Source organism: Eriocheir sinensis, chromosome 37 (assembly GCF_024679095.1).
Source record: "Eriocheir sinensis breed Jianghai 21 chromosome 37, ASM2467909v1, whole genome shotgun sequence".
Taxonomy (NCBI): Eukaryota; Metazoa; Arthropoda; class Malacostraca; order Decapoda; family Varunidae; genus Eriocheir; species Eriocheir sinensis.
Genome location: NC_066545.1, coordinates 11285462 through 11309400, shown reverse-complemented (window position 1 = coordinate 11309400; position 23939 = coordinate 11285462). Strand labels below are relative to the sequence as shown.

At 41.6% G+C, this 23939-nt stretch overlaps 2 protein-coding genes across 4 annotated transcripts in view; one reads left to right on the top strand and one right to left on the bottom strand.

Moving 5' to 3' along the window:
* Positions 1–5474, top strand: part of LOC127008222 (transmembrane emp24 domain-containing protein bai-like) — an 11713-nt gene extending 6239 nt beyond the window's left edge. Inside the window, exons 4-5 of the mRNA XM_050879950.1 lie at positions 3019–3145; positions 3969–5474. Of these exons, the coding sequence (XP_050735907.1) occupies positions 3019–3145; positions 3969–4090 (249 nt within the window). The 3' untranslated portion in view covers positions 4091–5474. The remainder of the gene's footprint in view (positions 1–3018; positions 3146–3968) is intronic.
* On the bottom strand, positions 4602–23939 carry LOC127008212 (treslin-like). 3 transcript variants are annotated; one of them, XM_050879925.1, is made up of 14 exons: positions 22258–23939; positions 21355–21520; positions 20806–20976; positions 19236–19360; positions 18166–18400; positions 17548–17673; positions 17237–17392; positions 16732–16867; positions 16169–16334; positions 15730–15868; positions 14170–14404; positions 13877–14080; positions 13189–13308; positions 4602–12960 (listed from the first exon to the last, which is right to left on the bottom strand). In XM_050879925.1, the coding sequence occupies exons 1-14, from the start codon at positions 23208–23210 to the stop codon at positions 8198–8200; spliced, it is 7695 nt and encodes a 2564-aa protein (XP_050735882.1). In that variant the 5' UTR covers positions 23211–23939; the 3' UTR covers positions 4602–8197. The 3 variants fall into 3 exon arrangements, with proteins under 3 accessions (XP_050735882.1, XP_050735883.1, XP_050735884.1); XM_050879926.1 differs by having other exon boundaries at positions 12818–13308; XM_050879927.1 differs by lacking the exons at positions 4602–12960; positions 13189–13308 and having other exon boundaries at positions 13471–14080.

Genomic DNA, 23939 nt, shown 5'->3' with positions numbered 1-23939 from the left:
GGCATATCATTTATATATACTAGGAAAAGTATTGGTGCCAGTACTGATCCTTGAGGCACCCCACTATCTACATTTCTCCATTCCGATTTCATGACCTTTACCACGGTTCTCATTTCTCTTCCCTTTAAGTAACTTTCCATCCTGTTTTTCATTTTTCCTCTCAATCCTCTATTTTCCAGCTTCAATAATAGTCTTGTATGTGGAACTTTGTCGAAAGTCTTCTTCAAGTCCAAATACACACAGTCTACCCATCCATCCCTCTCCTGTGTTATGTCTGTCACTCCTGAGTAAAAGCTTAATAAGTTTGTTACACATGAATGCCCTTGTCTAAAGCCATACTATTTTTCTGTAATTATATTGTGTTCTTGAAATTTTGTCCATTGTTTCTTTATCACTTTTTCACATATTTTGCAAACTATACTGGTCAATGATACTGGTCTATAGTTCAGAGGTTCTTCCTTTTTCCTGCTTTTATATATAGGGACCACCTCAGCCCTTTGCCATTCCTTCGGTACTTTACCAGTTGATATTGAGCACTTTGTGATGATATATACCAGTCCGATCAGCTGATTTCTGCATTCTTTCAAAATAAGACCTGAAACTCCATCCGGTCCTATTGCTTTCCTCTCTTTCAGCTCCTTGATTATTTTATGTATCTCTTCTTTAGTTGCTATTACTTCCTCCATTTGAACATTCATCTTGTCATCTTGTGGTTCATTAAATTTTTATTCTTTTGTAAAAACTTGTTGTGTGTGTGTGTATTTACCTAGTTGTAGTTTTACAGGGACTGGGCTTATGCTCGTGTGGTCCCGTCTCCATATCTGTATTTATCCAGTTTTTCCTTAAAGTTATGCACACTCTTTGCCGATACTACATCCTCACTAAATCTGTTCCAAACCTCTTTGTTTATTTGTGGGAAGCTATATTTCTTTGTGCTTCATATTTCTTGTTTGTGCCACTTTTATCCTCTTCACAATCTATACTCTGAGGTAGACAGTGACAGAATAAGTTGAGAAACAAGAAATGATTTTGGCCAAATTCATAGGTAATAGTCACTTATAAACTTTATTTTCCTCTGCCTAGCATTGCTCACATCAATCTCTGTGATGTGTTCCCACACCACCACCACCGCTGCCTATGCTGGCTCTGACATTTCTATCTAATAGGCAGCAAAAACATTGTGCTTGTCCATGTATTTCCAGGTATTTTGGATTGCATAAGCCATCCTTTTTGTACTACACAAGTTCACTGATACTTCCATGAGTAATTGATTTCAAGTGCTGTCAGATATGTTTTTTTAAGAATAAACAGATCTTGTATTCAGTTTATTGATACAACCATATAAATTCAATGCAGTGGTATATATAGACTAATGCTTGCAAAATAATTCTTCCCGTAGGTTTGCCATTGCTCGTGATTTCCTTGGGTTGTTATACATGTGAGGCAAAATCAGTGTTCTAGGAGTGTCACACTAAGCATGTTTCAGAGCAAAGACTTCTGAAGTTGATATGTGCCCATCTTACCTTGAGTGATTCAAAACAAATGTGCATATGAATTGATGGATGTTCAGGATGCAAGAAACGCTGATCAGGGATGAGGCAGCTATTGCTGCAGCGTAGGAGACCCTTGTGTGTTGTTAAGTGCACGAGTCAAGGAGATGACACTGTACTTAAATTTGTCACTAGTATTACTATCTTATTAGAAAATAATATAGTTCACTATTGACAACTTTTACCTTAGTCATGATGCACAAGTTTTGTGCAGTTCACTGGAGTTGCCTTGATGTTAAGGGTGTGCAGTGATTGATAACATGGAGAAAGCATGATGTATTTGATACTTAAACAAATTTATATGACTAAAATAGCTTACACATTATATACAGGAAGTCCTTGAGTTGTGACGTATGCAACTTACGCTTACAACCTGGCCATTCATATTGGTAATACTTGGTTAAGTAATCAAATATCCTACCATGAGTAGAGTAGCTGTTTGTTTACACAAAGTTACCGCACCTCGTATCAACCCCTGCCTTGCCACTATCCTTACGTGCTGCCCCAGGAGGGGGGTAGGGGTGGGTTGGCTGGGCCATTCCACCCAAGCTGCCCTTTCAGTTGCCTGTGGAACTCAAGCTTACTCTACAGTCACTACTCTATCAGTTTAGAGGCATGCAGTCTACTATACAGGCATACTTCTAGATCTAGTAGACACCAGTTGGCTATCATGTGAGCCAAGCAAGAGTGGAGGGAGTCAACCCAGTTATCTCCACTGTTTACAAGTCTCAGCAGCATTGCTTCACACAACTCCCCGCAAGCATGGGTCGAGCCAAACTGGACAGTTGATTAGCTGATTGCAACCAAAGTGGCATCACACAACAACAGCTCCCTCGCAATATTCCCACAGCAGCATTTATAGGCAACCTTTTACCAGAAACAACAATCATAGTTGAGCAAAACATTCACAGAAGGTAAGAAAATTCAGCAGAAGTGACTCTGGCCACTCATACAACTACGACGTTTCCTTTATTTAAAAAAAACTGCCCTCCCGCCCAACACAGCCCCCTGCACAATGACTTGCTGGGCATTTGGCTAATGCTGCCATCTTGTCAAAACTTGGTATCTCCACTGTGTAGCATTGTGCAACGCTGTGTGCTAACTGCTAACAGGTCAATTGAATGCAGGGCTGGGGTGAGGTGAGTGCATGAGGACAGAGGTGTGGGAACACTGCTCTATCTGCAGCGATGTGTGTGTGTGTGTGTATTTCGATTTACGACCAATTCTACTTATGACTTGCCCGTCAGTACTTAAGCCCGTTGCGATTCAAGGGCTACCTGTAATACAAAATCCCCTAACTCTTGATGCATACATGTAAGCATGCATTCACATACTTGCTTATTATTATTCTTAATCTTGGGGTATTAACTAAGTATAATCTTGAGCATTCCAGGTTTGAGAAGCTTGTGTGTAGAAAGTTCTTGGCAGGGGTATGATCAGCCCTTAAAACCTCAATTTTTCTCTGCAGCTGGGTGAGGCAGCCAAACTGAAGCCTCTGGAAATTGAGCTCAAGCGCCTAGAAGATTTAAGTGAGAGCATCGTGCAGGACTTTTCCTACATGAGGCAGCGTGAGGAAGAAATGCGTGATACAAATGGTAAGTGTGTGAAAGTAACTTGACTTAAAAGTTTTAAAGGTATCAAGGTAACGGCTCTTTCACAGGAAGCATGTTGCTAATCTCAAATATCCTCCAGTGCACTGTACAATAAAGATGTCTGTTTAGTCCATTTTGTAGATATCTTGGTAATGGAAAAACGGCATAAATAGTATCACCCTCCTCAATTTAGGCAATAACACTAATATAGAACGGCTAGTCTGTACTACATTTAAATCATTTATTTTCTTCTCTACTTTGTGAGTAGACAAAATCGTGAATTCAAAACCTTAGATTAAGAAGGGTAAGCTGTACTTGCTTATCACTGGTCTCCCCAACTGTTGCAGTCAAGGCTCTGGCCTCCTTGCTGGCCAAGCCCAAATTTCTCAGTAGAGGCCTACCATGTGTGGGGAAAAAAAAAGTTGCTTCATGACTAGACTGGTGGTCACTTGGGGTTACCAAAGCCCCCTCCCAGTGAAGCTGCATAAGCTACAAATCGCTGGTGTCATCTCCAGCAGATCGCTAAAGGCCTCCTGCAATAGAGCCAGACAGGCTGCAGTGGCCTTGTCAAGGGCCATTGGCAGTCAAAAAGAGGGAGGCCCAGAAGGCATCACAGGCAACTAGCTTCTCGTCTGGCAGTTGATTGATATGGGCTTTGGTGCCCATTCCAACAGTGGGGAGGAGGAAGACAAGTTCCCGTAGTCAGCACTCCCAGAAGAAAGCGCAAGTGCACTAGCTCAAGAAGGGACCAAAAAATAATTTTAAGTGTTGGAAATCTGCAACTGTTACTATGTCATACATATTACAAAGACACTTTCCTCCACAGAGTCAACAAACTCCAGAGTGCTGTACCTCTCCTTGTTCTCCTTATGCTGCTTGATTGGCCTGGCCACCTGGCAAGTCCTCTACCTACGCAAGTTCTTCAAAGCCAAAAAGCTTATTGAGTAGAATTTGACCTGAATAGATGGGTGCAGCAGCCCCACTTGTTCCAGTGTTAGTTCCTGTCACCACCACCACCATCATTATTTATAGCTGCTGCACCTCTTTTTTCTTGGTTTTGGTTTCCTTAACAGAGAGTAGACATTCAAATTTACTTTGATAAAGGATTTTCTTCATTCTATACTCAAGAGGGTCTATACAGTTTGATTTATTCTTTTAGGAATTTCAAATTTGTAAAAAATTGCCTAATCATTCTCAACAATCTGTTTTTTTTCTTTTTAGCAAATTAAACATTTTACTATGGGAATATTGAGGTTGTACAAGTTTCAGGTTTTCTTTGAAACTTCATAAGCGTAAAAGAGCCTGGATGCAGTTTGGTGCTGCCACAAACTCTCATTACCTGTTTGGCACCCAATAAAATAATCTTCATAATTTTATATACATTCTGTTGAACAATGTACTATTACAGGTTTTATTTATATTGTACTTGATGCTGTATCCTCAAAAGTAAACTAATATGCTTGCAGAACATTTGGCTACAGTGGGCTTGCAAAAATGTGACCAGTTTTGTTCTTTTATAGCAATATAAATTTACATAGCATGCATTGGTCACTGCACGAACTGTTGACTGCATGAAAGTAAAAATAAAAAAAAGTTAATATCATCATCAACCATTGCTAGTCCACCGCAGGGCAAGGGCCTTCCCAAACATTCTTCAAATTCTTTTTGTCTGATGTTGGGGTACTCCATCCTGCTCCAGCAACTGCTCTTATTTTTTATCTACCTGGTCATCAGTCTGCCCTGGCTTCCAATAATTCCTGAGTTGCCAATGTTATTCTGGTTGTCCATTTGTGTGTAGAACTGATATCAGGTAGATACCCAAAGTAAGAGTGGCAACCCACGGATTGTACAAGTCAGAACAGAGATGAAATTAGAGCATCTGCCAGAGGAGAATGAAGTACAATAATGTCAATCACAGAAGTCAAAAACATTGGCAAAGGTTTTTGTCCTGCATGGGACTAGTAATGACTGAAGAGGATGGTAATCAATATAATTTTGATATTTTAACTCACTAAATTTTCAGTGCAGTGCGTGCCATAACGAAGACAGATGCACTTTACAATTTGGTAAACCACATCTTGAATGCCAAAGTACTTCAGTAACACAACTTAAAGCCCAATTCATCAGTTTTTAAGTGCTTTAAGACACCACTGCAAGACCACTGTATTCAACGAAATATGGTTAGGGTGTGTGGCCACCAAACAGTGATGCTTAGATGATCTGGCTTGTGTGTGTGTATGGATGTGTGTATGGATGTATGTGTGTATGCATGAATTTGTTTGTGCAATTTGGTTTGATTTTAGAATAATAAAAGTGTTTGTACACAATGACATTGATAATATTTGTTTACACCACTCTAACTCAAGTAGAATAATTGTGTCCAAATCCCTTCTTACCCTTTATGTGCCTTGTAGACTGTAGTCTCTACACACTAGATTGACTCCTACCCTGCCTCTTGCACTGAGGAGGCTCTGTCCCCTTCTATTTGATTGGCTGAAAGTTATGATTGGGAGTAGAGAATGTTATACGTGTGCTCAGGATTATTCAATACAGTAGGTACGAAAATAAGTACTAATCACTATGATTGAGTAATTGACAGTGCTGCACCTACTGTTAATTAGGATACATTGATAAATAAATTATTTACGGCGAGGCATGTATCAGCGTTCCTTTAACCCAGCCTATTACGCATAGTGCAGAAGTCACCTATTTCCTTTGTTTCCCACACCTACCATTCATGTAAGTGAAAAAATATGGTGAATTATTTACAGTTACATTCAATACAATGTTAAAAGCTTCTTAGTCATTGTTATTGTAGCTCAGGGATAATAGATGCTGTGTTGTCTGGTTCATCTGACACACATTACTACAGTGGCTAAAAACCTTTGTTATATTGAATGTGTAACTAAATAATTATTGTTTTTCATTTACATGAATGGGAAATTAGTGACTTCGTCTTCTGCACTGTGCGTAGTAGGCAGTGATACGTGCCTTGCTGTAAATAATGTATTTCTTAGTGTATTCTAATTAAAGGTAAATGCAGTACTGTCAATTACTTAATTATAATGATTACTATTTCCTACCTGATCATACGACATTTTCCATTCCCAATCATAACCTTCAGCCAATCAGATTGAAGGGAATAAAGCCTCCTCAGTGTAAGGGGCAGGACTTAGGGATCAGTTTGGTGTGCAGACACAAGAGCTGATCAAAAGGAGAGGCAACACATAATAGTAACACACTCACCAGCAAGTCAATATAACAGGAATGTAATTCCTGCCGTTGACAATGCCATGGAGTTTAAGCACAATCTGTTCATATTAGGTGTGGAATTTTGTTTGTGGATGGGTTGCATAAATCAAGTTTCACATATTGGGTAATATTCCCAAAATGAATAATGGTTACAGGTGATCACTTTCCACAAGCACAGAAAAAAAGAAGAAAAAAAGGATAATTGACATGTTCTGAGTGAAGAAATAAATAAGCAGCCAAGCTTAGTAGTTTTCTTGGTTTTGTCAGCATTATATTATATAATGCACAACATGCAGTCACGTTCAACTTCTACCTGCCTTCAATGTTTTATGGTGACTTTTCAACTTAATCAGAATGTGGGAGAATATTATGCATCATATGTGATAATGTTGACAAAATATAGAAAAGCACTAAGGCTAGTTGCATTTATATTTTACTCATAAAATGTATTTCATTAGAATTTAATCTCCTACTGGCAGCACAGCACGTGCAACAATGGGCAAATATTGTGAAGGAATAGCAGTATTATGTAGACCTAAGTAATTGTGTTGAGAAAATGGTGGTGAATTTGAGTTGTGGATGATGCACATGGTTATGAATTCACATAAATTAAACAGACGACCCGTGCCCTACAAACATTCCCACAACGAAAATTTGCTTTAAGGATAATTGTTTTCATACCCTTCATTCACTTAAAGAATGCCATAATTTGCTTTTCAAGTTATTTTTCAGTGGGCAATTTTAAACCAAGTACATAATTGATAAGAGCACATTGGGAGAAAAGGAATAAAGTCCATTTAATCCTGTTAAAATTACTTTGCACCATAAAATATCACTTAGCAAATGTTTTTTCAGGGGCTAAACCAGTTTGTAAAAATAAACGTCGTCTGTATTCATGTAAAACACACAGACAATTAAAGTTGTCTTTTCATTATTATTTGCAAATTTAAATTAAAAACAGAACACCCTACTGTTTCTGAACATTATAATCTTAGTTTAGAATGTTGGCATCAAGAGGGTTTCATTCATAATGACTTTGCCATCTTTTCTGGCAACACATATTCAGCCTATGCCATTGAGCGTCATGTCATCATACAATTTTTTTTTTTATTCGAATATTTTAAAGTTCTCCGACAATTATTTATTTTGAAACATGATCTAGTATAATAATGGCTTTCATAGTTTGCATACAGATGCAAAGATATAAGCATTTATTACAAATTGTTTAGGTGTTCAGTTTGCCTGATTTAAATTACAAATAATTATGGATAGGCAACATTAAACAAACAACTCTGCCCACCAGCAAAAATGGGTGTGTCTACTGGATACTGTACGTCGTCCAGGAAATTGCCAACGTTACAATTAAAACTTGACATTTCTGAGCTGGTAAATTCATATATTAAAATGTGTTTACCACATAAGTTATTGCACGCTGATTGCCTGCATTCTATTTTACAACTCCAAGCATCCAGCTATTTTAATCTCGATTAATACCACTGGACATCAAAAATAATTGACTGCAGAACAATCTCACATAATATACCAATATATATTTAAATATATGAATCCATATAATCATATCATATAAGCCAGGATAAACTAGGTTGACCACAGAATATACATCACATAAGCCAATAAGAACTAAGTTAAAAATTACATAATGTACATCTTCAAAGCCAGTATGATCTGGCTGAGTTAGTTATGTACACTTTACAAGTTAGCATGAACTAGTGACGCTTTGTACACATGAAGGCACTGAAGAATTTTTACCCTACGAGAATGAAAAAATATTCTCATTGTTAGTCACTCTCCTAAACCAGAATAAAGAAGGCGTCTGCTAGAGCGCAGTTTGAGGTTAGAAGGTGGAGGGGTGGCAGAAGGTCCTGCATGTGGATCATTCTGCTTTTTCTTTAAGGAAGAATCCTTTTTTCCTTGGTCAGGGCTTTGGTCAAGCAGGATCTTATCTGAGGATAAATGTAACAAACTCTTGATTGAGGGACTGGAGTAATGTACTGGTTTCTTCTTCAAAAAAAGTGGAGACCAATCCTCAGAAGGCTTAGCCTCTTCATCTTTTTGTTCTATTGTGGAGCCTTTCTTGGGGATGCGAGGCAACTCCACTCGGGGTGAGGCAGTGATCTGGTGCTTTCTCTTCTGACTACGGACAAAAGTCTTCATGGTGGGCGAGTCTCTCAGATTACTCACCCACCATTCTTCTGGTTTCTTGGGACTCCTGGGAGTGGATGCACATACAGGATTACCCACAGAGCTCTCAGAGTGCTTCTTTTTACTTGCACTTTTCATTTTGTGTTTCTTGGGAGGCTTGTGTGGAGAAAGGGTAATTAATTGCTGGTAAAGATCAGGAGAAACACTCAAGTCACGGGACATGTGGCGTGTGAATCTGTGTGGTGTCAGTAGTGTCACAGACCCCCCTTGCTTGTTAGCTTTTTTTGAAGTGCTTTTGTTGGATGACTTTGAGGTTTCTAAACTGTCATTCAAATCTGAACAGCTGAGATACAAATCCAAGTCACCACTAGAGTTAGGGTCTGAGCTTCCACGGGAAATTTGAGTTTTGGTCACCTGGTACTGGTCACCACTACGTGTGAGGGTTAGCTTAACCCCTTTTTTCTTTTTTGCTTTCCGTCGCTGCCACTTGCTGGCCCCTGCATTGTTGTCAGTTTGAAGTGATATGTCATGGAGAGAGGATGTTGAGACAGAAGGCTCCTGCTCCTGCCATTTATGGTTAGAAACTTCATCTGCAGGACTATTTTCTCCTTCAATACAACTTTCACAAGTACTATTTGCTGCTGGCATGGGCTCTGCAATGTGAGCAGCATCATTGTGGTCAAGTCGCTCTTGTGTGTGAGGTAAATTCTCTACATTCTTCAAGGGTAGGGTGACCTCATCAGCCTTCAACTTTTCTGGGGTAAGAAAGTCAGTATCCTCAAATATTCTTTTCTTTATCTTGGGCTGATACCAGTCCTGTTCCTCACTGTCGTCACTGCTCATGTCGAATACTGATAGAGTCTGTCTGCGGCAAGCCCTTAATGGAGCCTTTCGTGACAGTCGAGATCCTTCTCTCCTTCTCTTTCGTAACACCCTCTCACTTTTCACATTTTCCTGATTGACTGTCTGGTGTGGCTTATCAGTACTTGAGTTCATCTTCCTCTTTTCATTTTTATGCATTTTCACAATTTTCCTAATTTTGGCATGACCCACTTTGATACCACCATCACCAGATGTAGAACAGGTGTTGCTGGGTTTATTATGTATAATTTGTGATTTAGTCACCTCCTCTGTGTGCAGTGAAGGCTTCAATACATCCTTGCTGAGAGCTGAACTGTAATCTAAATTTTTATGTTTCTTATTATTCACAGGGCCAACAACCTTAGATTGATTTAGTGTTGAATTCCCATCTTTACCTGAAACAAGCACAGAGCAACCATATTCAGCTACATTATCCGTACAGTCAGTATCTCCATCTGGTAAAGCTCTTTCATCTGTATCCATTCCATGAGAGCAGCAACTATCCTCATCCATATTTTGTAAGGTATTTCCATCCACAGCAACATCCTCCAAAAAGCTTGCTGCCTGAGTTACAACCTGCAAGGCATCATTATTCAGAACTGTGCCCTGTTGGGAATCAGTGTACTCAGCCAAATCACGTGAATCACTACTTTTGGCCTCAATTTGCTGCAAGCCATCACACTCAGTCACAACCAACTGGGAGTCACCAGTGTTATAAGCCATAGCCAGTAAAGCACCATCTTCAACTACATCCTTCTGGAAACCACCAACTTGAATTGCATCTTGCTGTAAGCCAGTATCTGGCATGTTGTGGATGAAGCCAACTTCCTCAGCCACATCCTTGGAGGAGCCCTTAACTATATCCTGTGAGCTGTTTATATCAGCCACATCCTGTATGACATCAGTCTCATCAGCCAACTCATTAAAGGAATCAGTATCCTCAGCTAAATCCTGTTGAGAGTCAGCCTCATCAGCTACATCCTGAGAAGAGGCAGTGTCCTCAGCCACATTCTGTGAGGAGTCTGTGTCTTCACCGACTCTCTGTAAGACACCTGTGTCCTCAGTAACATCCTGTGAAGAAGTAGTGTCCTCAGTCACATCCTGTGAAGAAGCAATGTCCTCAGTCACATCCTGTGAAGAAGCAATGTCCTCAGTCACATCCTGTGAAGAAGCAATGTCCTCAGTCACATTCTGTGAAGTAGTAGTGTCCTCAGTCACATCCTGTGAAGAAGCAATGTCCTCAGTCACATTCTGTGAAGTAGTAGTGTCCTCAGTCACATCCTGTGAAGAAGCAATGTCCTCAGTCACATTCTGTGAAGTAGTAGTGTCCTCAGTCACATCCTGTGAAGAAGCAATGTCCTCAGTCACATCCTGTGAAGAAGCAATGTCCTCAGTCACATCCTGTGAAGAAGCAATGTCCTCAGTCACATTCTGTGAAGAACTAGTGTCCTCAGTAACATCCTGTGAAGTGGTAGTGTCTTCTCCCATGTCCTGGGAATAACTAGTCTCCTCAGCAACATCAAGTGAAGAACTGGTGTCCTCAGTGACAGCCTGTGAGGAGGCAATGTTCATAGCCGCATTCTGTATGGAGACAGCATCCTCAGCTACATCTTCTGAGAAGCCAATGTCCTCAGCTACAGGCTGTGATGACACTGTATTCATAGTGCCTTCCTGTGGGGGGACAGTGTCCTTAGCCAAATCATGTGAGAAGGCAGTGTCTTTAGCTAAAACCTGCGAGAATGCAGTGTCCTCTGCCACTCCCTGTGAAAAGGTAGAGTCCTTGACCTCAGCCTGCAATGGTTCAATATTCTTAGCCACATACTTTGAGGTGTCAGTCTTTTCAGACACATTCTCACTCAAGTCCTTTAAAGAGTCAGTGTCTTGCGTAGAACCATCTGTGCCCTCATGACAGTCTAAGTTTTCAAGACAATCACCAAAGCCCTCTCCCTGTCTGAGCCCCTCTCTCAGCATGCAGTAAAAATCTAGGTCCTCCACAAGGGTTGAGTGTAAAGCTACTGTAATCCCTGGGCCAGGGAGCTGAGGGGACCCTAAGGATGAGTAACTGTCATCACTATCATAGACAACAGAATCCTCCTCCAGGGTGGCAGGCTGCCTTGAGAGATCACTGTTCTCACTTGCCTCCAACTCTGGCAGCACCAGGAAATCAGGATCCCCTATATGCCCAAACAATAGTGTGCTCACTAAATTTATGTCTTCCTCAGGCATGTCTGGCAACAGAGAAACATCAACTTCTGCTGGGCTAGCACTATTATCACATTGCATCAGACAGTCAAACTTTGCATCATCTAAACGTTTGGCCAACTTTCTGTTGCTGCTGAAGGGTGCCACTAAACTTTCATCTGACTTTGAAGGGCTGCTTGTTGATTGTAACTTCTTTGGACTCAGGGAAAGTCTTCGTGGACTATTCACCAATTTGGAGGCACTCGTGGGATATTTGGGAGTACAGTGAATTTGTTCAGGAGCATCAACTTTCAGGTTATCTGTTCTAACATCTTTTGTTGGAGAAAACAGCTCAAATTCACTTTCACTATGTGAAACTAGACTACCCACCTTGACCAAGGGGGTGCTGGGGTGGATCATATCTTCCTGAAGGGTGCTTTTACATGGAGTAGTGGTTCCCTCTCTCCATATGCCCATTAGTTTACTGCCAACTATTGGGCTACAAGATTCTTTTGAAGGAGTCTTGTTAGGAGTTTTAAGGATGCTCTTAGGGGTTCCTAATCTCTTTGGAGTCTGTGGAGGATCAGAATTCATCTTTAAAGTGAAATGGACCCTCTTGCCCTGGGCTGCAGAAGACATGTCTGTGAATTCCATGTCATCTGGTTGGGTAACCTCTGACCCACCTGATACGTGAAGCTGTGCAGCCACATATTCCCTATCTAATGAGGGAACTGGGGAAGTTTTCCTGGGTGTTGAAAACCCTGAGAAGCCTGAACTGGTCTTTGTGCTACCAGGAGTACTCCTTGCCTTTCCAGGTGATCTGGTTGGGAATGCCTTGGATGGTGTGCCCAATAACAGTGCTCGCCTCACTCTCTTGACAGGTGTGTGCCCAAGATCCAGGCAGGCTGGTGGCTCCTCCTCACCTTTAAGCTCCACTCCTCCACATACCCTACCAGCTGGAGACTCCACCGTCACCTTAGTTGTTACATCGCTGTTATTTTTCATGCCTAAATCAATAGCCTCGTGGACGTCAAGACCGTAATCTAAAGTCCTCCTTTCTGGCGTTAATGTCAGTTTTCTACACGTCCGTCCTCTAGGTGTTAATCGTGTCTTGGGAGAGATACTCTGGCTACCAGACAATATATCTGAGAAGAGGAAGGTAGTGTTACTTGGAGTCTGTTGAGAGCCAAGCTCTGAGGATCGACGGTCAGCGTGGCCTCGAATGTGGTCAGCCAGCAGCTGAGTTTTGGCTCGTTCCCAGTTGCGGGAACGAGCACCTGAATAGAAAGAGTTTCTGCGAGCAGCTGTGAGACTAGCTTGCAGTCGCCGTGGTGTTGTCTTACTCAGCACATGACAAGACACTGTGGAGAAAATTATGTTATCAGGTCTTATGAAATAATCAAAAGAGGACCTTTATTATAATAAAAAACAGGCCAAGAAAAAGAAAATGCTGCTCCATAAAAGAAGGCAGGTCGAGATGCCAGCAGACAAAATTATTTCAAATTTAGTTTGAGGTGTCAATTAATAAAAAAAGAACAAGAATATTATTATGCCATAATGAAGACATGCAACAATGGAAAAAAACTTACTCTTGACATCAGGACTCTCTCCAATGCAAGTAGTTCCTATACTTTTATGGCATCGGTTGTAGTTGAACACAGTAGAACCAACTTTGTTGTCTGGTGTCTCTGGGATGAGCACTTTGCCTCCTGCAGAGAAACGAAGTTGAAATGAGGTGGTTGTTATTGTACTGCTCAGGAAAACAGCTACACCAAAATCAAATAGTGTGATAAGTGAAGTGTACGCTATGAAATCTTCAATGAAAAATAATCTAACAGTGTAATGTCTCAAACAGTGCAAACTGCAGACCATTGTGAAAAAGTTTTGATGAAAAACTGAGTTATGCGAACATAAATAGTGGGGCCCATAGGTGACAAGTGTTTAACCTCTTTACTCCGGTGACGTCGGCGTCCGACAGCATCACCGAATGGAAAGAGTTAGTCCTCTTCTAAACCTTTTAAGAGGAAATGGAAGAGGATAAAGAGGAATTAAGAGGAGGATTGAGAGGTTTAGAAGAGGATTAATCCTCTTCCATTTCCTCTTGACCCTTTCCATACTGTAACGCCGACGTCTGCGTCACGGATGGAAAGGGTTAACAGCATGAATTTAAGTAGACTGACCTCAAGAATCTCCTACATTTTCACACTACTCAGGAACCCTACTGTATGGGCAGAGAACCAGAACAACCCAAGTAAGCTAACACATGCACCCACTGACCTTTTTTACTACGAGGAGTATTGAACTTGGTCTTGATGGGACTGGGATGGGCAGGTTGCTGTGATTTGGAAGCTGCAACTGAGGTCTTCTTGGATGTGGGTTGTGTTAGACACCTCTTGAGCTTGTTCTTTGGAGAGGTCTGGGAACCCTCTCCAGGTTCAAACAGGTTCCTTCGCACTTTCTTCACTGGGGCAGCACTGCTCTCTGCACACAACAGTCATATTTAGTAATACAATCCTGGATCCATAAGGTCAACAATGCCAAGTGTTTCACAATTTGTCATGCTTCCATACCTGCTGTAGCTGTACCATTAGCAGCAAGACCAGACTGACCAGAGCAGGTTCTTGGCTGCTCGCTGTGAGTCCGACTGAGGGCCCGGGTCACCTTGGGAACCACAATGCTGCGCTTGTTGGCTTCATGAAGAGACGGATTTGGCCGCATGCGCAGACGCCGCCCTTCTTTGGACCGACCAGAGCCAGGATTTTCTCCAGACCCTGCAGGACTCTCACTGTACTGAGTTGGAGTCCCCTGCATAACAAAGAATGCTAAATCTCATTAAAGCTCACCTTGGGGAATATGCTTATATGCAACTCATCAGCTTCTACTGCAGTAAACTCTCTATTTAAAATTTTATATCTGATGCCTTTCATGTCACTGAGAGAAATATTTACTTAAGAAAAATTATAATATAGTTAAACCTCAGTTTTCGTATGCCTAGTTTTCGTATGATTCGGTTTTCGACGACTTTTTTCGTCGAAATTGTCCCAGTTTTCGTACATCCGCTCGGTTTTCATACAGTTGAAAATGGTCCGTACCAAGCTCGTCCGCTTGCCCGCATGACTCGGTCACTCATTTCCCAGAATGAAGCACCCACACGAAGCTTCCCATGCGTTCGTGACTCATAGCCGTATGCTCGTCTCCCAACATCGTCATCGAAGGAAAACTTAGCATTTCCAAGGTACCTCCAGACCTCCCTTGAACCTTTCCCTTGGGACATAATTCGGAAATATATTGTCATTTATGCACGATGAAGTGCTAGTATATTCTCATTGGCGTCAAATACATGAATTTCAGTCCACCTTGACCCAAATACGAAGAAAAAATTAAATACAAACATGTTTATAAGACTTTGGTGTTCAAGCAAATTAACGTTATGATGTTATTCTGCAAGGTGTCACATTTATTGACAGAGTAAAATATGTTCTATGAGGTGAAACGTATGAGCAAAAATTATGTTATCAGAATAAGAAGTACATTTTGTTTATTTATAAGTGGAAGTATAAGAACTGCGAAATATTCAATTGCTCAAGCTATACGCTTTTTACATAGAGGAAGCAGCAACACCGTGTTCCAACAATGTCGTCAGCTGAACCTCTCCTCCTCCCTTTCCCCTCTTTGCCGTCTTCCATACGCCAACAAGTCTTCAATAAAGGTAAAAGTGATGTTAAATGTTCATTTATCTATTTCATTAGCCATTTATATTTATTTCTTATTTTGTATGTAAAACTATATTCTCTATAAAATCTTTTTTGTTAATATTTTGGGGTGTCTGGAACGGATTAATTGGATTTACATTATTTCTTATGGGAAATATTGCTTCAGTTTTTGTACATTCGGTTTTCGTCTGACTTTTTTGAACGGATTAATCACGAAAACCGAGGTTCCACTGTATATGATATAAATATTAACTACTGTAAACAATATTTCTTGCTTTTCTTTGACAGAGCTCACAATACTTGTTAATATCTACAGATATAATGAACTATTGGGTAAAATGATATGGGGTTCCCCCAAACTGGCTCATAAAGTTGCACCCATCAGCAATCCTCCCAGCTTTGAGAAGTAGTGCTGACCTGAGATCTGACTGATGCAGGAGGCCAGTTGCTCTGAACAGAGTGTATGTCCCCTGCTAGGTCTCGCAGTGGCGCGGGCAGCGGTTGGTTGAGCTCCTCGTAAACTTCCAGCAGCACCTCCCCAAGTGTCTCCAAGTAGCTGGGGATGTTAATACCTGCTTCACACCTCTGAATGAGTTTGATATTATGCAATGAGATGACTGCAAGAGAGAGAGAGAGAGAGAGAGAGAGAGAGAGAGAGAGAGAGAGAGAGAGAGAGAGAGAGAGAGAGAGAGAGAGAGAGAGAGAGAGAGAGAGAGAGAGAGAGAGAGAGAGAGAGAGAGAAAATGTCCAACAATCGTAAGTGTTTGATAAGCATACATTTCTGTCACTAGTGAAAAGTAATAAAGGTGGTAATTCAAGGTAATAGGTCTGCATTAAAAAAATGATGGTGGCATACTTTTCCAACACAATCTCCTGAAGAAAGTTAGCCATGGTTGATGGGTCATGGTGGAGGGATATGGCTCTGAGCAACCTCACCACCTCCTCCACATGGTACTCCTTCCTTTCACTCATTTCTTCATCCACCTCCTCTTCTTCACTCTGTTTGCTGGATGCTGAGTAACCTGCCAGACAAAGACTTCATACTGATGCAGAAATGCACAGCCTTACCCACTCTTTGTATGAATGAAAAATGTGTATGTACCATTCCAAGTAGGTAGTATTTGTATAACAAGGAAACTACAAGAAAATTTAAATAAGGTATAAGACTGAAGTAAAAAAAAAAAATAATAATAATAATAATAATAAAAAAATAAATAAATAAATAAATAAGATTATCAAACCTTTCTTTTGACTTTTTCATTTCTACTCTATCATCCACATACATTTTTATATTGATATAAATATTGACTGATATGCTGTGTAAAAGACAACAAACAGACCCAACTTCCAATCCCTAGAGATAATTCAATATGCTGACTTTAGAGCTGCTCTCCCCAACAACATGAATGTATGACTCACCCAGAACCCACAGCATCTCCAAATGTAACAGTGTCTGCAGCTTGTACTGGTGAAGGTGTGTATCAGGTTGTGGTCGACTGAGGATATCAGCAGCTGACTGTAACACTCCACAGCCCAACACACGGCCGAGTCCCTCCTGATAGGAATAAAGCAGGCCTTGAAGAATGTGTATAGGTGATGTTACATCTACACTTCCACCAGTGACAGTTTAATTATCATTTTCATTGATAAACTCTAGAATAGCCTTCTATAACTTAAAATGAGTATCAAGGCACCTCTGGAAATTAATTTAATTACTGTCTTATGGCAACTTTCTGTATTTATATGTGGCAAGTCAAAGAAAGTAGAACAAGGAGAATTAAAGGAAAGGAAGGGAAAGAAGAGAATGGGGTATGACTGGCAGCAGAGGCAAGGAGACTTGCCTAGCAAAAAGGGGCAAACAAGTCACAAGTTTAGAGTAAGGGGGATCAATATTTGTCTTCAACTGTAAAAGGGGATATCAAACCTGCATGGTGGCTGCAGCAGGGGTGGGGGTGACGGTAGTGTTCTTGACATGAACCAGAGCCACGTTGATGATGGTCTGAGCAGTGGTGAAAATGTCAGCTTCCACCCCAGCTGTCTCACGCAAGGATACCAATGACTCCACCAGCTTCCTCTCATCCTGTATCAACACAAAAATCATCCTAAATTCATAATTGAACATAATTAAGAATGTGGGAATTCAATCATAGGTTGAATATAATCAATGACAATTTAGAATAAATGGTGGACTAAAGCTGTCAGATCATAAATATAAATAAAGAAAACCAGTCTCACCTGTGGGTCAGAGACAGTGTTCAGGACCTGAGTCTCCAACGCCTGACTCTTGAGGGCCCGTTCAGAGGCCTGGGCAGCTCTCCGCTCGGTGGCCTGCACTCTCTCCTCCTCTTCAGCTCGCTGCTCCTGTTGAGATACATGCCACTACTACGGTGCATTCACCAATTCATATGAACTAGCCCAGTCAATAGATACATTGCGAAAAAACTACCTAATACACCTATACAGGTAAAAAATTAAAATTATTTTGTTTTATGGTCATGTTTAGGAGGCTGACTTTTATGTGAATATTATTTTCCTTTATTCCTATATTGAACATTCAAAAGTTGGGGCGTTAACTTTTACACGAGATAAACCTTAAAACAAGTATGATATAATGGTAAGGTAGCTGATGAATTTATAAATATTATTTAAAAAATAATTAATGTTTATCAATCTTCATGGCAACAATAAGTCATTTAAACATCAACGCTAAATTTCTCAGACATTTTATTCCCCTTATAGCAGTGTACAAAGTGGAGTAGTGAGCACAAAATAATGGTCTTCCTCTAATGCAAAAGAAAGGTGTCATTATGAAAGTGCAAGAACAAGAATAACACTGATGTTACCACAACTTACCTTCACCTTCTGCTGAGCCGTCACAATGTGACTTTTCTTGAGCAGCTGTTGTGCCCGGGTCATGTTAGGCTTGGCTAAAGTGGCCTGAGGCTGCTGGGGCTCCACGGGTGGCTGAGTGATGTCCACAAGGTCCAGTGGTCCAGTCTCCCCAGCTGCCAGTGGCTGAAGGATCTGGGGCCTGTATCTCTTCTGAAGCCTCTCCAGCATCATCTTTCGTTGCCGGGCCGTGGCCAATCTGCAGAAGTCACACTTTATCTTTTCTCTTCTCAGAAGTGTACACTTCACTCAATAGTCCCATATATGTATAACCACTGACAATACAAAAGCTTCAGTATCAAAAGAGACTAGACGGATACTCTGAATCAAACTACTATCTATGACACTCTTTATTACTAATTGTTCCAATAAAATTACACAAATAAAGTATTCAATCAATCAATGTGACCATACAGTGGGGGGATGAATGCACCCAACCTAAATCATCACAAGGAATTCCTTGGAACAAGTCTCCATGTAGGTACTTTTTCCACACCAAATACCTCCCATTAGGATTCAACAACTTGCTCTAGCCAATGTAAAAAATGGATCATATAAGCACCCCCTGCATTGAACAACTCATCACTGATGTTATAAGCACCAGGTCCCTTCCCCATTCCTCAACCTTGCAACAGCCTTTTTGATCTCATTAATGGGGGGGTTGGAGTTTTGGCAGTGGATGGGTGAGCTTCCACTGTATATAAACCAAGTAGTTGGGACCTGCCTGCTCTGCCATGTAAAGCTGCTCAAATTACTCAGCTTATTGAGCATTGAGCTTTTCATCAATATGATGGAAGGATGGTGAAAGGGAAGTGAAATTACCCTTTGCTGTATATAGTTTTGTAAGAGATCCAAGGAATTTTTTACTTACACTTTAATAGGGAATTATATAAGTTCCTTTAATTAAATAATATGATTTTGCCTAACAGATTATCACAGTAGAGATATTTGTACCCTTCTCCATGCTCTGGAGGGACTGCAAATAGACCAACTTTGAAAATCTCCCTTACACATAGATTATGTGTAGACCTCACCTGTTTTTGGTACGAGGGGTGGGGAGAGTAAAGCTGGGAACAGGTCTGAACCAATGCTGCGTCATGCTGACTGCAAACCATCGTTTGCTAGGTGCTGCCTCCTCCACAGGACAGGGAGCAGCATCCTGAGAGGAAAGGTACATTAATTTAATACATGTTACATACATACATTTGGCCATGTATTTACCTATTTGTATCTATTTCTACCTGTGTAATTCACCTCTTGGTCTGCTGCGTCTCTCTCGAGACAGCCAGCCGTTCCCCTACGGAAGAGCAGAGCTCATAGTACCGATCTTTGGATAGGACTGAGACCACTCACACACAACACACCACGACATCGAGGTCACAACTCTTGCCTTACGTCGTGTACCTACTCACTGCTAGGTGAACAGGGGCTACATGTGAAAGAAGATAAACCCAACTTATTTTCACCCAGCCGGGGAATCGAACCCCGGTCCTTCTGGTTGTGAGGCAGACGCTCTATCCACTGAGCTACCGGGCCGTGTGTGCATGCCTGCATGTGTGTGTAAACGAGAGAGAGAGAGAGAGAGAGAGAGAGAGAGAGAGAGAGAGAGAGAGAGAGAGAGAGAGAGAGAGAGAGAGAGAGAGAGAGAGAGAGAGAGAGAGAGAGAGAGAGAGAGAGAGAGAGAGAGAGAGAGAGAGAGAGAGAGAGAGAGAGAGAGAGAGAGAGAGAGTGTGTGTGTGTGTGTGTGTGTGTGTGTGTGTGTGTGTGTGTGTGTGTGTGTGTGTGTGTGTGTGTGTGTGTGTGTAGACAGAATTGAGAGGGATTTTTGTTAGTATGGGATGGGGGGCGGTTAGTTTGTGAACATGAAATGAAATTGGAAGAGACAAGATGCTTGTATCATCAAGAAATGCAATTCTGCAATTGAACAGCCTGGACAAAGAAGCTGTTCATTTCAAAAACTTATATGAGTTCAAAGCTAAATATGACAAGGCCCCTGTATATGGATAGCAACTGCGCGGGGGAGAAGAACTGGTGGAGACGATACAGAACGCCCAACCTCGAGGAAGCTGATTTAGCAAGAGAGGAGATATGAAGTTTCCAGTTGAGATTTTGAGTTAAGGATAGACCGAGGATGTTTAGTGTTGAAGGAGGTGACAGCTGAGTGTTGTCGAAGAATAGGGGATAAGTATTTGGAAGATTGTGTCGAGTTGATAGGTGGAGAAATTGAGTTTTTGAGGCACTGAAGGACACAAGGTTCCTTCTGCCCCAATCGGAAATGATAGCAAGGTCTGAGGTTAAGCGTTCAGCAGCCTCCAGTCTGGAGTCGTGTACTTCCTGTTGTGATGGTCTTCTATTGAAAGAAGCTGAATAATGCAGAGTGGAATCGTCGGCGTATGAGTGGACAGAACAGTTTGTTATGGAAAGAAGATCATTGATGAATAACAGGAAGAGAGTGGGTGATAGGACAGAGCCCTGTGGAACACCACTGTTGATAGGTTTGGGGGAAGAGAAGAGCTTTTGAGTTGCTCTTGGGCCTTGGCTTGACTCCTTTACAAAAATAAGCAAAAAACATGCATACAACCTTATCAGAACCTCACATCCTACCTTGAGGCACCTCCTGACAGCAGCTGAGACAAATTGTAGAGTGCTGGGAGGGCAGTCAGGCATGTATGGGGCCAGGGCAGCCAGGCCTGAGGCAGACACAAGGGCCAAGCATCCAGCCCCTCCCCCCCATGGACTAAGTAAGGCCAGACTGCCACAACTCAGCCTCAGGACCTGCAACACCAATCATTTATCTTTACTCCACCCTTGAACATGTCACTGTCACTCCATTTGTAAGTGATTTAATTACCTACAAAAAAAAAAAAAAAAAAAAAAAAAAAAAAAACATAGCAAATGATAATAATAGAAATACCTAAAATAAGCCGTACATATGAGATTTTTCTTCATTAATATTAAAAAAAATAAGGGCCTATAGACTATAATCATCAAGACACCTTTGGAACTAAATTCAGTCAATGTCATGGCGCTTCTTCTGCTGCCTGCTTATTAAATGCAAGAGTTTCACAGGCCATGTTTCATATATGTTATGCTCTTAGTCTGTTTCTACTTTGATACAAAAAAAGAAATATATGAGAAAGCTGAGATGCCTACCAGAGAGAGCTGGTGTGTGGCAAGGACAGTGATGAGGGCCCCAAAGGTGTCACAGTTTGCCACACAAACGTAGAGGCTGGCCGTGTCCTGGGCCAGTGCCAACAAGGCCATCTGACTGGTGTACAATGCACCCACCACGGATGCACTGCTCCATGCCCGGGAACAGCTGTCAAAAAGGATGAGGCAACAAAGGGTTAGGCATGATACTAAGATCCCAGAACAGAAGGGGGAAGAAAAAGCCAGGATCAAATATCTATGCATTTCAAGGCTAACAAATGTGCTTTTCTAAATTGATTTCAAACTTATCAAGCAGTTTCTTTATTTAACATTTGTTTCACATATATAACTAAGGTAAAAAAGAATACAGTAAACCTTCTAAATCAGACCAATATATTCCAGATATCAGATAAATCAATCTCTTTCAGGGGTTTGGACTCATATCCGTTAATCCTCGTAAGTCTATTACTAAAACCTCTTGTCTAGATGAAACACATAAGAGGAACTAATAGCCAATAGGAAGATCCTACTTTGTAAGATGTCTCATTATTAGGAAAGATATGTGAATCTATTATGTACATGACAGTTCAGGTTCAGGCTCAGTAGTTTAGGATAGGGGTATATTCAAACACACGACATAGAGTAACAGTAAATATCAAGTAATAGAACAATACTTGGTTATAAGGTCTCATTACTGAAAAAAGGCATAGTAAATTAATCTATCAAATATATACTCCCTTCATGATAATGACATGAAAGTACGTACTACTGGACCTGAACAACAGTTACCTGACAAAAAGTTTATGTTCTGAAATTAAATTACCATTTTTTTATGAAGCAAGTCTCCTCAGACCTTGAAGGTAGAAAATGAAACTATTTTTACAAGCTGCAAAAGCATAGACACACCTGCCATACACAGCCAACACCTGCAGCTGCATGCTCAGGTGTGATATCCCTGCAGCATCCTCCCACACCAGCACTGGGCCAGGCTGGGGCTTCCTGGAGCGGCTAGGTCGGCCACTTCGCCATGGCAGCTGCACCTGCTGGCTGGACACTGGTGCCACATGCTGCACACTCTCTGCCTCAGCACTTGACGACCTATGGAGGCTGGCCACCTGCCTGGGCTGTGTCTGGACAAAGTCAGTAATGTTGTGCAGGCTGCCATTTAACTTTACCAGGTCTGCATTAAGTTTTGTAGTCTGCGGGCCATCTGGGGCCTTCTGAACCTCCACAAAGCTGAGCGATATCTTTTTGTCCTCCTGGAAAGCCTTGACCATCGCCCCATCAAGCACCTCGACCAAAAAGTCCCCTTGGAGCCCCACGGCAGGTGCCTCGGGCCCCCGGGGCACGTTGGCCACCACGATGATGGCATTGTAGGGCCCACTGCTAGGTGGCACGGCACTGGCCCCTCCATAGGTCCTCCGTCGGGCAGTCTTCACCGGTGAGCTAATGTCCGGCCCGTCCCAGTTGTAGTCCAGGAGCACCTCCTGCAGTGCCTTCTTCAGGACAAAACTGTGTGGCCGCCTGCATTCCAACGGTGGCTCTCCCTCCTCCTGGCTATCGAAAGTCTTGCAGTATTTATCCGTCAGTTCACTCTCAAACTCACCAAAAGCTTTCTTTCCGAAGTCTAAGAACTGCTTCCTGCTGGTGTCCGGCTTGAAGGTGCGGGAATTGTAAAACTTCCACGACCACCGAACACCATTCACGGCTCGGTCAGTTTTCGCGCCAAAATCCAGCAACAACTTCAGACTCACCAGCTTTATCTTGGCAACGTGCTGCTCTATCTCACTCTCACTGCTGCACAGACCCATGAAGTTGTTCAGGTCTAGGACAAGGACGGCCTGCACGGTGGAATACATGCCCAAATAATCACAGTGAGGCGGAATAACAGCCACAGGACAGCCGCCTCCCGCGGCTCATATTGGGTCTGGCGGCACCCAGCACCTCCACACTCCACACTCGCCACCAACTGTCAAATTAATATAAAGCCAACGACTCTAAAGATTACAAAGATTTATTTATGAAATGGATAATAATATGCCATATATATAATGTATATTCAGCAATATACAGCCGTTGAATTTAAAATAAGTTATGTTACATACCTATGCTATGTGTCAGATATGTGATCAAACCCGCAAAAAGAAATTGATATATTAATTGCATTAAATGAAGACTCATTTTGCCTAAGTTTTAGGTTGAGTAAAATTTTGTTGATAATAATCGTAAGAAAACTCCCAATCATTGAAGAGTGTCATCTCCTCTTCCTTCTCTCTCTCTCTCTCTCTCTCTCTAAAGATAGATAGATAGATAGATAGATAGGTAGATATATACACGTATATAATACCCCAAACACACACACAAGGGCACCTCCCTCCTGCCACAGTCGCTGTCCCGGCTGTCCCTCCCCATGGTTATCTCCGAGGCCCGATCGAGGGTCGTTCCTCGATCATATTAATTTGTGATGGAAAAACCCTTACAGTGGTAATCTTTGCCCACTGTCCCTCTAGCAGCTTATGACATGTTGCGTCACTGCTGGAATGTAACGATAATTACACTATATATTCTTATCTAGGTGTACCTTTTTT